The sequence below is a fragment of the Fundulus heteroclitus genome, chromosome 6 (genome assembly GCF_011125445.2).
Source record: "Fundulus heteroclitus isolate FHET01 chromosome 6, MU-UCD_Fhet_4.1, whole genome shotgun sequence".
Classification (NCBI taxonomy): domain Eukaryota; kingdom Metazoa; phylum Chordata; class Actinopteri; order Cyprinodontiformes; family Fundulidae; genus Fundulus; species Fundulus heteroclitus.
The window spans coordinates 8,331,189-8,344,769 of NC_046366.1; the positions used below are offsets into that span (position 1 = coordinate 8,331,189).

Here is a 13,581-nt window from a genome sequence, read left to right on the forward strand (position 1 = left end):
GGCTTGCTTGTCACTGCTGTAGCTATTCAAAGGTTAGAAGTGTTGCTCTGAGAGCAGATACGGACAAGCCGAAATCCTTTCTGACACTTATCTGGCTGACATGCAGTGGTATGTTTTTTCTTGTCTTTGCCATGTTCAAGAGTGACTCAGAGAAATGGCCTCTGTGACACGTGACAGTATAAATGTAGTCAAGGGATGCCAGTGAGGTATACCGGTTCGAGTGATGCTTTACACTTTGTGGCATTAGATGATGAAGTTGAGATATTACCACACACAACGCTTCCTCGTTTTTATATTTTTGGCATGTTATGGTAACGAATGCAGAAGATATATAAATAGGAAGTTCAGATATAGAATATTCAAGAACTATTAGAAATTACACACTTGCAAAAAAAATGTTTTTTCCATTCCTCTGATGTAAAGTGTTTTTGATAGGATTAAGCTGCTGCCTGTCGCCCAAGTTTAAACATCCAGATTCCTTTCCAACCCAGTCATATGTTTCTACCTATCCTTGGAACGCAACACAATGAAAAGATCTACAAAAGAAAATATGGAAAACAGATTCCTTTGACAATACATTCCCAAAACTATCCAACCAGGGTTGGCGCCCGGTGTAGTGAAAGAGTACAGTACACCCGGCGCCGCTACTTTAAACTCCTGCCCCCCTTTCTTGCTTGTTTCCTGTCTAATAGTGGTTTTAAAAAAAGCAAAAGCTCAATCAAGCTTAGCGTTAACCTGCATTATACATTGTATTTCAATGTATAATGCAGTGTTGGTGTGTGTTTGGAACCATTGTCTTGTTAGAACACATAGCGGTATCCACGTTTCAACCATCTCACTCAAACTGTACGCCTCCTGTTAGAAAAATGGGTGAGATACTGAAGCACAATCCAGCAACGCTATGAGCTGGAAACTGCTTGAACACTATAGTGTCATCCTCTGCAGTGAGGCAAGTTTTACATCAACATAGACTGAGAATACATTTTAGAAGAAGTTTTAAGCTCAGATGGGATAGGAATTGAGGTGTTTGGCCACGATGACACGACCAGCAAAGGGATAAGGAAGAAAATTTGCTGTCTTGCCAAACTCAAGCATATTTCTGTACTGCTTACTGTTATCTATTAATGTCCACATCTTTGGGGGGAAAAAAATCTGTGGAGGCGTTAACGGTTTTCAAGCCTAAAAGCACAGTAACAGCTGAAGAGTTAAATATCTTCAAAGTTAAATCAACAACATGAGACTTGGAAGCTTAGACGGACATTGAGTGTTGTTCACAGTTCTTGTTTTAAAACTCATTCACGTTGTTTTTCCCTTCACCTTAAAAAAACGAGCACGCATCACTGAGTTTACAAAACACATGAATATCATGGCCATGATGAGTCTAAATCTGACCATCAGTATCATATCAGGTAAAATAAGTGTGGGGGAAGTATTCTTAGAGCTGAGAGAAGTCACAACTGATTATGCTCTAGTTCAGAGAAAATAAGACACGTGAAAGCAAATTTTTAATCTTTATTAAAGGGGAATAAGTTCATAAAGAGTGTCATTATGGGTGTCATTAAGTTGAAATTAAACAGGAAGTCCAGTTTTGGCTTTAACTTTAAGAAGACTGCGTTCCAAAAGTCCCACCGCAGCCCTTTTATTCAGGCAAGATGAAAGTCTGGATGGCATTTAAAGTTTTTAATCCTTTTAGAGGCATGTGGGCCTGTTAAAAACCCCCACAAAGTAGGCCCTTTCATCCAAATGAAAAGCGCACAGACAGGAGAAAGATGAGGAATCCTGTCTGTTTAAAGGTAAAACATACGACTTCCCTGTTGAAGTTGTAAACTTCTGGACAGGATGGACGAAGACACTAAATGACCTTTTAGACCTGAGAATGAAATCGGGGATATCCAAAATAACAACCAAATCCATTTATTGGTGGAATGGAGTGACTGGGCTGAGTGGTATGTCTGGGAAAGCTACGGGTTAATTTAAGACTATAGGAGCAAAAGCTGTTGCCAATTAGAAGCAGTGAGCACCACATGAGGGCTAGACACAGATAGAAACCAGAAGCTGCGCTGTGTGCAATGGAGGCAAACTGAATAAGTGCAATAAAGTTGAGTTATGTAGGTGTTTGCTCAGAAAGTTTTTTCTTCCCCTCACAGAGATGATCAGAACGAATCCATTAATCTGAGAAGTGGACGAGTGAATTTTTTTTTTTTTTTTTTTTGCCACCAGCCCCACGTGGCCTCTGTATATTTTGCCCGTGGAAAGATTGCAACATGAAGGCTGCTTTTGTGCTCCTGTCCATCTGTGCACTCTGTCCAGGGAGCGGATCCGAAGCGTGCCGGGGGACGCGCTGCTTCCCCGGCCAGGACTGGAGCAGACCGTGCGTCGGAGCGCACTGCCAGGGGCGCACGGAGGCGTCCGCTCCCCGGGCGCGGCTGCAGCACTCTGCACAGCCCAGGACGGGACAGGTTTATCCGAGCTACCAACAGGACGGTCATCTCCGTCAGCACCAAGCTCAGAGCACCCCAATATCATCCTACGGCAATGTCCAGTCTCAGCACGGAGGCGTCGGCACCGATGGCATCCGGAGGACGAACCCCAGGACTATCACGGCGGAGGTTTTTCATCCTGGCTGCGTCGGTGGGTCTTGTTCCGCCACCGTTTCTCACCGACCCACGAATGATGACAGCGCCTCGCCGGAGTGTAAAGGGACTGGGTGCAGATTGTCTCCGGGGGTGAGCCAGCAGCAGCAGCAGCAGCAGCCATGTGTCGGAGAGAGCTGCAGGGCGCAGGCTGGAGACAACGGGAGACGAAAGTCTTCTCCTGTCCGTTTGATGGACAGAGCAGCGCAGTTCCTCGGCGAGCTCCCAGACTTTGGTCTGGATCGCGGGGCTTGGATACAGCTGGCATGTGACGTGAAGCCAGGTCAGTGTCCGATCAATGTTTGCCTGGTTAATGTCAGGAGCAGGTAGGTGCTCAGATAGATCTCATAGAGATGCTCATGCCGTTTTGGCCCTGGGTGAGAAAAGTGCCTTTTTTTTCTTTTTCTTTTTTTTTTTTTTTTGCTAAAGCCCATTTTTTTTCTTCATTTATCAGTATTTAAAAATAAACAATATATTTTCCCCTGCCATCAATCCCCCAGAACTGCGTTGATATTTGATGGTGATTCTGCACCGGTCTCATCCATACGCATTGCGCACAAGCCTCTGGGATTTTATCAGCATAATAATAATCTATGTTCATCAAACACTGCCTTGCCTTTTGTAAATAGTTGTATTTAATAAAGCATGCTTTATTATGCTTTATTATTATATTATCATACCGAGCAGAAATTGGATAAGTTTGACGTTGAATTCGTAATATAATTTTGGTTATGAAGAAGCATGCGTAATGTGGCCCTTTTATGTCTGATACCTAGTATTTATTTATTTATTCCTTTCATTATTAAATTTGATAATTTTAGTTAGCTTGGACATATATCGATTATGTTAACAAACATTATTATTTGCGCTAAATATATCCTAACGTGATTATTTCTATTAATAGATTTTGCAGTAGGTGCCTTTTTCGGGCTTGATCACCTGGCCCCGCGTCGGTGCCTGCCTGCAACTAACTAAAATGCATCTTAATCAGGAAGAAATACCACTGCTCATGTTTGGTTCTCTGTCTTTTCCACAGGGTCCAACGAGGTTCCATCAGAGGACTCTCTTGTCCTGCAGCTGCAGCTGTCCAAGAGCCAGGACAGGTTCGTCGAGGCCCTCAAAGGCCAGCAGAATGAGGTCAAGGAACTGCAGAGGCTCCTCAGTGAACAGCAGGGGGCGCTGGTTAACCAGCAGAGGGAAATACTACAGCAACAAAGGAGGATGTATGAGCAGATGGAGCAAGTAAGGTTACTGTGATTGATGAGGAAGATTGTGGCTGTTTGGTTGTTGGTAAGGAGAGAACCAATCTACAGAAATCTGAGGAGAAGGATTCCTTGAGTGAATCTGGGTCAGCTCTGTGTAGAACCAGTGTTATTTAATCTGCTCATGAAAGCACCTTTACATCGGGATAAAATGTAAATCCCTCGCTTCAAACGTCTCGTTCGCGTTCAAGTGTTCATGGAAATCCTTTGGGGTCTCTATCAGCAAATAATTTCTGATTTTCTGCTTCTGACCGGCAGACATTCTTCTTTATAAAATAACGTCTATAAACATACATGTTTAAGTCTTGCCTCAAATTCTACATTGGATTTGGGTCTGGAGTTTGACTAGGCCATTCAAACGCATGAATACACATTTTCCTGGCAATATGTTTAGGGTCGTAGTTCTTCTCAAAGTTGACCCATATTCTTTCCCAGCGTCTAACGCAGGGTTGTCAAACCCTCAAGAGTCAATTTTGTGCAACTTTTCGATGTGTTTACTTTCTGCACACCTGAATCAAATGAGACCGTTTGCAGAACTCCTTTGATGCCATTCCGAGGATGCATTTCAGCCATTTGATTCTGGTGTATTGGATCTGGGATGCGTCTAAAAGAGCCCGGCACAAAGAGTTTTTCTTCGAGGGTTGCCCTGTAGTTAGTGTCGGACATCTTCCCGTCAACTTTGACCATCTTCCCTGTCCCTGCTGAAGAAAAGCCCCCTCGTAACAAGATGCTACCACCAGTGTGTTTCATGCGTTAGCTAGACGGTAAATTTAGCGCGTTGGTTTTCAGCTGTACATTGCATTTTGCATATAAGCTACAAGGCTTTCATCGTGGTCTCACTTAACCGGAGCATTTTAACCCGTTTGCCAAAAGAGTGCCACAACTTTGTGGTTCTAACTTGACAAGAGTGAAAGAGTTCTATAGCAAGGCATCGCAGATAAAAGAGATAACAAAAATACATTTTTGCATCCTGTGTTTAAGGTGTATCGCGTTCTGCAATGATTGCACTGAAACTAAAACACGTTTATGGTCGCAGGTAAAAGCCCAGTACAGCTTTCTGATGGACACTATCAAACAGACGTCTTTCCAGAATCTCCAGGAGGAGCTGGACGGCCACTTGGAAACCTTGAGTGGGCAGGTTAGAGCCCACCGAACACAGCAAGCGCTGTCGTTGCACAAAGTGGACATGGAGGCCAGTGTGATGGAGGTGAGCTCAGGTTCTACCAGACGTTAAAATATCTGGGGGGTAAAATAAAAGATTCCTGAACCACTGCGCCACACAAATGCTTCGGTGCTGTTACAGACATTGTCGTAGTATAACCGTGTTTAATGTGATCAGGTGGGACAGGCCCAGGTGGCTTGTGGGAGCTGTGGTCCTGAGGAATACTGCAGCTACAGCAGCGGCCATCCTCGCTGTGAAAAGTGCACCGTTTGCCCCCCCGGCTTCTTCCTGGTGGCTCAGTGTTCGTTCCATTCCGACAGGATCTGTCAGGTTAGGACTTTTAATTCTTCTCATGCTCTACTAACTCAACTGAGTCACGCCCGCTGAACTGCTGCATGAGAGAAAAAACGAGCCATTTTCTGCGCATCATAACACATTTATATTAATTACTGTCAATAGGCTTGTGCTAACAACAGATAAGAGAAAAGCTTGGTAGCTCAAACTAACTTTTGCAGTTGAAAAACAGTCGAGGGAAGGAGCAGGCAGAGGATCGTTCTATTCCCTGCTGGCCGTAACAATTTTGTTGCTGTTGCAGGACCGAGATGAGTGTCTTGAAATCTCACACTTGTGCAGAGATAAACAGAAGTGTACTAACACTCCAGGTACTATAGAGAATACTGCGGCACTGCCCTATTTTCACTCATTTTCCCCTTTTCTGAATAACGTGTGTTTAATTCTTTCCCAATTTGCTTGCTGTGCTATCCCCAGGCGGATTCAAGTGCCAGGGCATGACGACACGGGATGCCAACGCTGGAATGTGCGGCCATGGCTACTTTTACAGCTCCCAGGTGGATGAGTGCCAGGCCTGCAGCGAGTGTGACGGGGAACCTGTCGTTTCTCCGTGTACGTTCCTCACAGACACCATCTGCACTGGCCCCGCTGTCGCTGATGCTTCTGCTTTGTCTCTGTCCTGGTCCGGAGACATGAGTCTGCAGGGTCCAAAGGGCCAGATCCTGGTCCAGGCCTTCCCCAGCGTGCAGCTTCACATCCAGGAGAGGGCCGTAGTGGGTCTGGTCTCGGCTGAGGATGGGCAGCTGGTGCTGAGGCAGCACGGTTTGGTCTGGCTGGACGCCGTTCTGTCCCTCAGCCACGGCTGTCGCAGCTTCATCCAGGTCTGCCTGCGTATAAACCACACGGATGGCTCGGAGGGGCGCGACTTGAGCGGCATCCGGGTGGAGCACCGGGAACGGAGGTCCCTTCAAAGTGTCAGCATCAGCGGGGTGGCAGAAGTCGGGCCGGGTCACATCATGTCGCTCTTCCTCCGGAGCGCCAGCCATCACTGCAACCAGAGCAGCGAGGGCCTGCAGCTCTATGACAGCTCGGCAGCTATGCTCAGCATCTTCTGGCTCTCTCACGACACAGGGGCGGTTGCCATGACTGCACAGGCCATGGTGTCTGCGCATTACCACACAAACTACCGGCCGGCCTTCCGCGTGGCCTCCACCTCTGACCCTTACGTTGTGGGGCTGACTCACGACGGTCGAGGGATCCGTTTCGCAGAGAGTGGGACAGTGCGTTTCGTGTTTCAGCAGGCGCTCTACTCCATGGGCCAGGCTTGTGTGAGTGACGGGTTTCAGCTCGTGGCGTATCTCAACAAAAACGGGACTTCCCTGGAGATGTTTCGAGTCTTCAAACCAGGCGTTCACTACCGAGACACATCTCTATCTCTTTCTGGGGCCACGACAGTCAGTCCCGGGGATGCAATCGGCTTTGAGATCCTCTCTCCCGCTCAGTGCAACGTACGCTTCTTTGGCGATGAGACCGGCATCAGTCTTCTCAGTCTGTTTTGGGTCCCCGCTGCCATCTCTTCCTCTTTGACTGCCTCTGTGGCCAACACTGGCCTTCCATCAGGAGCAGTTCGAAACAAGCCTCTGTTCTTCCACCAGACCAGCCCCCAGGTGCCCCAGATGGGGCTGCTGGGGAAAGGATCCCCAAACCAGCGAAAGGACTTTGTCTTCAGGGAGAGTGGCACAGTCAGTGTGGCTTTGGACCTCAAACTCATTCACTCCTGCAACTTGATCAAGGTGACTCTGCTGAGGCGAGGCGATCCTGAAGGAGGCCGTGAAGCAGAGGGGCTGCGGCCTGTACCCGTAGCCCAGCAGGTGGCGGGTCAGATGCTTGAGGGAAGCCAATGGGCCAGCGTGAGCCTTCGAGCGTCCTTCCAGGTTTATAACGGCACCGCTGTCTTCTTCATCCTAGACTGTGTACGTGGACGAGTCAATCAGATCAGTCAGCAAACAGGAAGTGGGGTGTCGGCTCTCTGGGTGGCAGCATGATGAACCAGCCCGGAGAGGGCAAAACTCTCTTGTTCTATTTCTTCCTATATGAGTTAGTCCCAGCAATAAGACCACAGACATTTATCATATTACCACAATGCAGCTTTCTGCAAGGTAGCAAATGGTGCCGGCTTACATATAAATGGCACCTTGAGTGTTTCACCTGTTCTAAAACAGTGTATAGACCCCAGGTATGTACCTCTAAGTGTAATGACAAAGGTGCTGCTCATTTGGCCCCATTCAATATTTAATCTCTTGCAGCTTTTGTGGTTTCATAATTGACTGTTTTTTTGTCGTGAAAGGATTTCTTCTACAGTGGCCAAGTTTGGCAACGCACTGTATCATCTGAGGGGGAAATTTTTATATATATATATATATATATATATATATATATATATATATATATATATATATATATATACACCACCTTATAATAGGGGTCCTCTTACAGATTGCTAATAATTACTTAGATATGTTATTACTTAATCTGCAAACACTTTATAACGCATTCATAAGTGTTTATTATGCATTATTTAAGGGTGAGCAAGAGACAGAACTGACAAATGGTGAGCCTAATCTATTCAACTGCATATTTTATCTAGAGTCTATATTAAACATTTCAAACTAAATTGCTACCTTTTAAGCACAAATTGGTCAGATTGTATAATGTATAATAAACACTTATGAATGAGTTATAAAGTGTTTGTAGATTGATTAATAACACATTTATAACCTATTTGTTAGCCATCTGTAAGAGGAGCCTTATTGTAAAGTGATACCATATAAGGACATAGGATTATATGACTCCAATAAATTTCTGCTAGCAGGAGGTCAGTTAGAGTGGTTTGGTCTTGGGTCATGATCAGTCATACTGCATGAGCAATGGGCTACACCGGTAGCTCCCAACATGGCTGCTTACCGAACAAAGCTTCCACTCGTCTCAAACAAATAATTTGCTGGGAGTGTAAATGACCCTTTAAAAAACACATTGCACTCAAATGTCTCTCTCTGATTCTGGTTTAAATCGTTTGAAATCTCTGTGGTTTTTATCTGAAAGGTAAATTCAGAAAACAGAACCTATATCAATGACACAAAACCACAATGAATAAACAGACTGACAAAATAATAAGTGAACGGAGGACAGGCAGGCAGGAAAATGAGGACCTGAGTGAAACAAGAGTAACTAAGTAAATCCAGAGACTAACAAATAATAGAAAAAGATGAAAGTCTGACAGGTTGCACCGTTCCCAGGAATCTAGCAATAAAAATAATCAAACATCTACCTGTGGGTTGTGACAAGTTATTCTTTGTTCCAAGAGGTGAAAAAGCAAAACGCAAAGGAGAGACTTCCTACAACTATTGTATGCAGTAATTCCATTTTACATGCATTCCTAGCAGCTTTGCCGCATTTTGAATGCAGGATTATCACTTCCACGTCGTGTGTAAAACCCATTTTGTCAGTTAACCAGTCAAGAGGCCGGCATTCTCGCCATTATTGATCCAACAATGTTTTCAAACTAGCTGTTGCTCACCCTGAGGTATGCGGTGGAGCGTATATCATCCCAACTGAGCGTCTGTCCTTAATTATGGCGAGCACCATACTGTGCACTCCCCTGCACCAGGTCAAACATCAAGGGAACCAACTTCATTGTCCTGCTCAAGTTCAAAAGACACAGCAGAAGCCAGCGGTTTACTCACCGTTTTATTAAGCAATATTATTGTGGAAGCTATTGGGGAATGGGCACAAAAGACAATCTTAACAGGCTTCCGATGTTTTTGCCATCTGGAAAATATCTTCTGCTGTAAATATACCCATGGCAGAACAATGAAATTATGTTTGCCTTCAAAATGTTCCTGTAAACTGCTTGATTATATAGTCTGCAACCTAGATTTAGCTTTTCCAACATTTCAAATGAGCTACAGGGTATTTAACATTTCATTTATATAATGCTAAACCAGTGGTTTTGTTTGTACATAATTATAATTCAACTCTTCTTATAGGACAATAATCTTTCAAGCTTGAGCTTTCTGCTCTGAATTGTCTTCAGCCGGCATGTTTTTGTTGTTCTTCAATGTAATTCAGGCAGCCTACTCCGTTATCGCAAAAGAGCTCCTGGAAGCGTCCAATTTCATCAGCACTGGTCGTCGTTCATTTCCCGGGCATATGTTTCAAATTAGATGACATTTTTGTTGCTGTGAGTATATGAAGCACGCAATGTTTACTGACCCTGTGTTTTAAATATAAAGATAAAGACTAGGGCCCTGTTTAAAAAAAATAACAGAAGGTATTTAAAAATGCAAACTTGCAATGAAGTGTATATTTGATTTTTTTTTCTGTTGACGCAATAAACATATTTATCAGGTTTGCTGTGATGTCTCTCTGTGGGACTGTGTCTACATGATGTATATGGTAGGGATTATATGCAAGGCAGACAACATTTTAATGGTAAGACTTATTTCATGCAGCTTCCCTGTTACTGGAGAAATTTGAGCTACGTTGCAACAGGCTTTGCTATAAAAGGAGCAAATGCATCAAACATATTTATTGGCTAATGCTCATCTCACAGACTTCTGTGATACGGTTTTCAAAATATGATTTCATTTTAATTCATCAAGAAACCAAGGTTAGAAGCAGTCAAGCCATGAGTCAAAGTATGTTACTGCCCCCTGTTAAATCATGAATTAACTGTGAATACTCACATTTTTTGGTTAAAATTTACACCTGGTCTGACAAAGTCCTAAAGACTTAAATAAGTTTTAAGACTTCAGCAAACCACAGTGAGAGCCACCATCTACAGGTAAGTATTGAAAAAGATAGTGAAAAAGTAAAAAAAAAAAAATTTGGCACTTATTTCAGAAAGTGGAACTGAAAGGAAAATATTTCAAGCCTTTACTTGTAATTTTGATGATTACAGATTACAAAAACCTATTATTATTATTATTATTAGTTATATTATTATTATTATTATTATTATTAGTTATATTATTATTATTATTATAATTAGTTTTATTATTATTATTATGGACACTAAAACCTAAAGTTCTTTGCCTTAGAGAAATTAGAAAATGACATAACACAAAATTTAAAAAGTGTTTTATTGTAAAGATTCTGTGCAATGATCAGATTATGGCCAACAGGATCATGGGATAGGTTGCTTACAGGTTTCAGTAAAAAAGAACAGAAGATAGTACCCAACACTGTCTACAAGGACGGTTAAGCCTCAACAGGTCATTGCTAAGAAATATGGTTGTTCTCATAGTGCTAGCCATCATTCCTAGAAAGTTGAGTGGATGGAAAAAGTATGGTTGGGTAAGGGATAACCATAGCCTTGAGAGGATAGTCATTCAAAATCCATTGAATAATTTGAGGGAGCTTCACAAGGAGTGGACTGAGGCTGGAGTCAACACATGAGGAGCCTTGTGGAACTGCAGAATCCAACATATGAGCTACAAATGTTGTATTCCTTGCATCAAGCTGCTCCTGAACCAGAGACAACATCTAAAGTCTGTCTTTCAAGCTAAGTGGAGAAAGAACTGGGGTCTCATTTATAAAACTGTTTGGAATCCACACTAAAAGTGTACATACACCAAGAAAAAGAAAATGGCATATAGTAAAAAAAAATAAAAAATAAAAAATAAAAAATCTGATTTAGAAAACCATGCTCTTGCACACCAGCACACATTTTTCTTTTACAGATCACAGCTGCACCTGAATGTTTGCGTACCTGGTCCCGCCTCAGGTTCAGAGGTCGATGCAAAACACCTCATGAATGTTAACGTGGATTAAAAATGGGTGAGCAGATCATTTTGTTCATAGTGAAACTGTGAAAAACAAAACAAAACAAAAAAAAATCAATGAGAAGGGTTTATTAAATGTGTAAATCAGAGGTTAACACATAGATGTTGTCCACATTAAAAAAAACAAACTTGTTAAAAAGTAAACTTGATTGCGGTGTCCGGATGAAAACCTCACACTAAAATGCATCTGAGGTTCGCATTCAGATTGAATGGGAGGAGGGAGGGAGACCAGGGGGAATGAGAGGTCCCCCCGATGATCCATGGTCCAAAGTCTTCCTTTCTGAAATAAGTAAGGTTTGCATTTCTTGTGGAAATCAAGGTCCCAGAATCTGGAGGATGAGTGGACAGGAACAGAATCCACATTGCTTAAAGTTCAATGAGAGATTTCTGCAAACGGTGATGGTTTGAGGTGTCCTGTCATCTGTTGGCCATCTACCAAGTAGATTTAGGGCAGCTATGCTATGCCAGCTATGGCAAGCTTGATGAAGGTTGATTAAACTTTCCAACAGGACTTGCTACCAGCCTACACTACCAGAGGTTCAACAAGCTGGTTTAGTGACCTGGGTGTTACTGTGCTGAATAGACCAACACGCCTGATATTAATCCCAAAGACAACCTATGGAGCATTGTCAAGAGGAGGATGAGAGACACCAGACTCAACAATCCAGATGAGCGGAAGGCAGCTGTCCAAGTAATTTGTGCTTTCATTACACTTCAGCAAGTAATTTGGTGTAGCATGAAGGCTGATCGCCTTCATGCTACACCACACTGATGTAGTAATTCCTGCAAAAGGAGGTCCAACCAAGTATTAGATCACATAGAAAGGAAGATACTTATTGGAAATAGCCTTTTTCATAGGTCTTATGTGACATATCCTTATTTTTAAGCCATAATCATCAAAATGACAACAGAAAAAGATGAAGTACTTAATTTTGTTTCAGTTTGGTTAGTTTAGGATAAAAAACATTTTTTTTTAAGCAACCTTATAAAGGCCGTTCACGCTTTCGAAAGCTTTGTAAATTGACTGCACATATCTCAGTCTAATCTCAACATGTGTTGATCTAAAACATTTTTAGTGTGAGGAAGAGGAAACACAGGAAGGAATCTACAAGAGGGCAAATCTTTTTTTTTTTCCATGACAGTAAATGAAGAGGGCAAGTGCACATAAAATAATTCTTTGCAGTGTTTGATCATGGAGAATCATCTTTATTTTTCTTCATTTATTCTTGCACCATCCAACGTTATAAACAAAATAAGTTTGTGCTGCTAATGTTTCAAAGCCTTCTGTAGATACCAATAACTTCCTACAACAACAATAAACTGCTAGTCTATCATTCATGGCAGAGATTTAGAGATTCAGCAGAACATGTTTCCCCCTCATGGGAGCCTCCAGGTGTTTCTTATTACCGATCACTAAAACAGTTTTCCTTTGTCATGAATATAGACAGCCAGGTTACCCAGGTAGTTTATGTGATAATGAACTTCTTTCTCATTTCTCAGTCGTGGAGAACTGCACTGGTTTGGCACAAGATCAAAAAACACTGGAATCACGGGCATATGTTTAAAAAAAGAAAAAAAAAAAAGAAAAAACACATATGCAGTAAGGGCATAACCTGCACTTTATTGTTTTGCAGGGAAAGGTTCATAAATCACGACTCTGGGAAATCCCAACAGTAAGTCATGGTGCTCGAATTCTCGTTTTGTGATCAGACTGTCGCCAAGCAAGACGACATCCGGACACAAGTTGCATAATTTAACAAAGGCATCATTTCTTGGAAGAAATTGAAATGGCAGCTTTAGTTGAGGGTGACTAAAGTAGTTATGGTCTAAGAAAGAGGAACCCTGGCCCCATATGTATGCTGGCTTGGCCAAGCACATTACTGAACATCAAGAGATGCACTATGGGTAAAAGAAAACCTGTATTTGAGCAGTGGATGTGAAAATATTACTGCAAAACTACATTTCTAAAGTGTGTTTTCACATTCCAGTGTTTATTATCCCTTGGCAACAGACGTTTGTTGAAATGCTTTTGGATAGAGCATTTTGCAATAGGATTAAATCCCCACCGACAGAATGTTACACATCAGACTCAGGTCTACGCGGGCCTGGATCCTGAACCTCTCTATACATCCGTGCCCACGCGTGGGTGAGCACACAGCTCTCAGCCAGACAAATAAATGGGCAGCCAGACTTGGTGAGGCAACATGTGGTGCACAGGCCGAAGGCACGCAGGGAGCACGAAAGTGCCGAAAACAGGTGCACCCTGAGATCTGACCCTGAGAGCAGAAGTAATGGTGAAATAAAGCGTGAGGAGTTTGAAGAAAAGACAAAACGTAGAGGCAGAGGGAGAGAGACTGGCTGCCACATGTCAGCACATCTGGAAGCGTTTC

General features: G+C 42.9%; 1 protein-coding gene across 1 annotated transcript; it reads left to right on the forward strand.

Moving 5' to 3' along the window:
- The first annotated feature begins 169 nt into the window (after window positions 1-169).
- On the forward strand, window positions 170-7,737 carry si:ch211-252f13.5. The gene is made up of 7 exons (XM_012868330.3): window positions 170-201; window positions 2,148-2,916; window positions 3,670-3,875; window positions 4,932-5,102; window positions 5,235-5,387; window positions 5,653-5,719; window positions 5,826-7,737. The coding sequence occupies exons 2-7, from the start codon at window positions 2,265-2,267 to the stop codon at window positions 7,391-7,393; spliced, it is 2,817 nt and encodes a 938-aa protein (XP_012723784.2). The 5' UTR covers window positions 170-201; window positions 2,148-2,264; the 3' UTR covers window positions 7,394-7,737.
- Window positions 7,738-13,581: the final 5,844 nt, after the last annotated feature.

Bases quoted from the DNA above. Each gene is read 5' to 3' on its own strand.
- si:ch211-252f13.5 (XM_012868330.3), top strand. From the start codon at position 2,265: ATGAAGGCTGCTTTTGTGCTCCTGTCCATCTGTGCACTCTGTCCAGGG. The intron at 5,388-5,652 runs GTTAGGACTTTT...TTGCTGTTGCAG, and splicing joins ATTCCGACAGGATCTGTCAG to GACCGAGATGAGTGTCTTGA. The intron at 5,720-5,825 runs GTACTATAGAGA...TGCTATCCCCAG, and splicing joins GAAGTGTACTAACACTCCAG to GCGGATTCAAGTGCCAGGGC.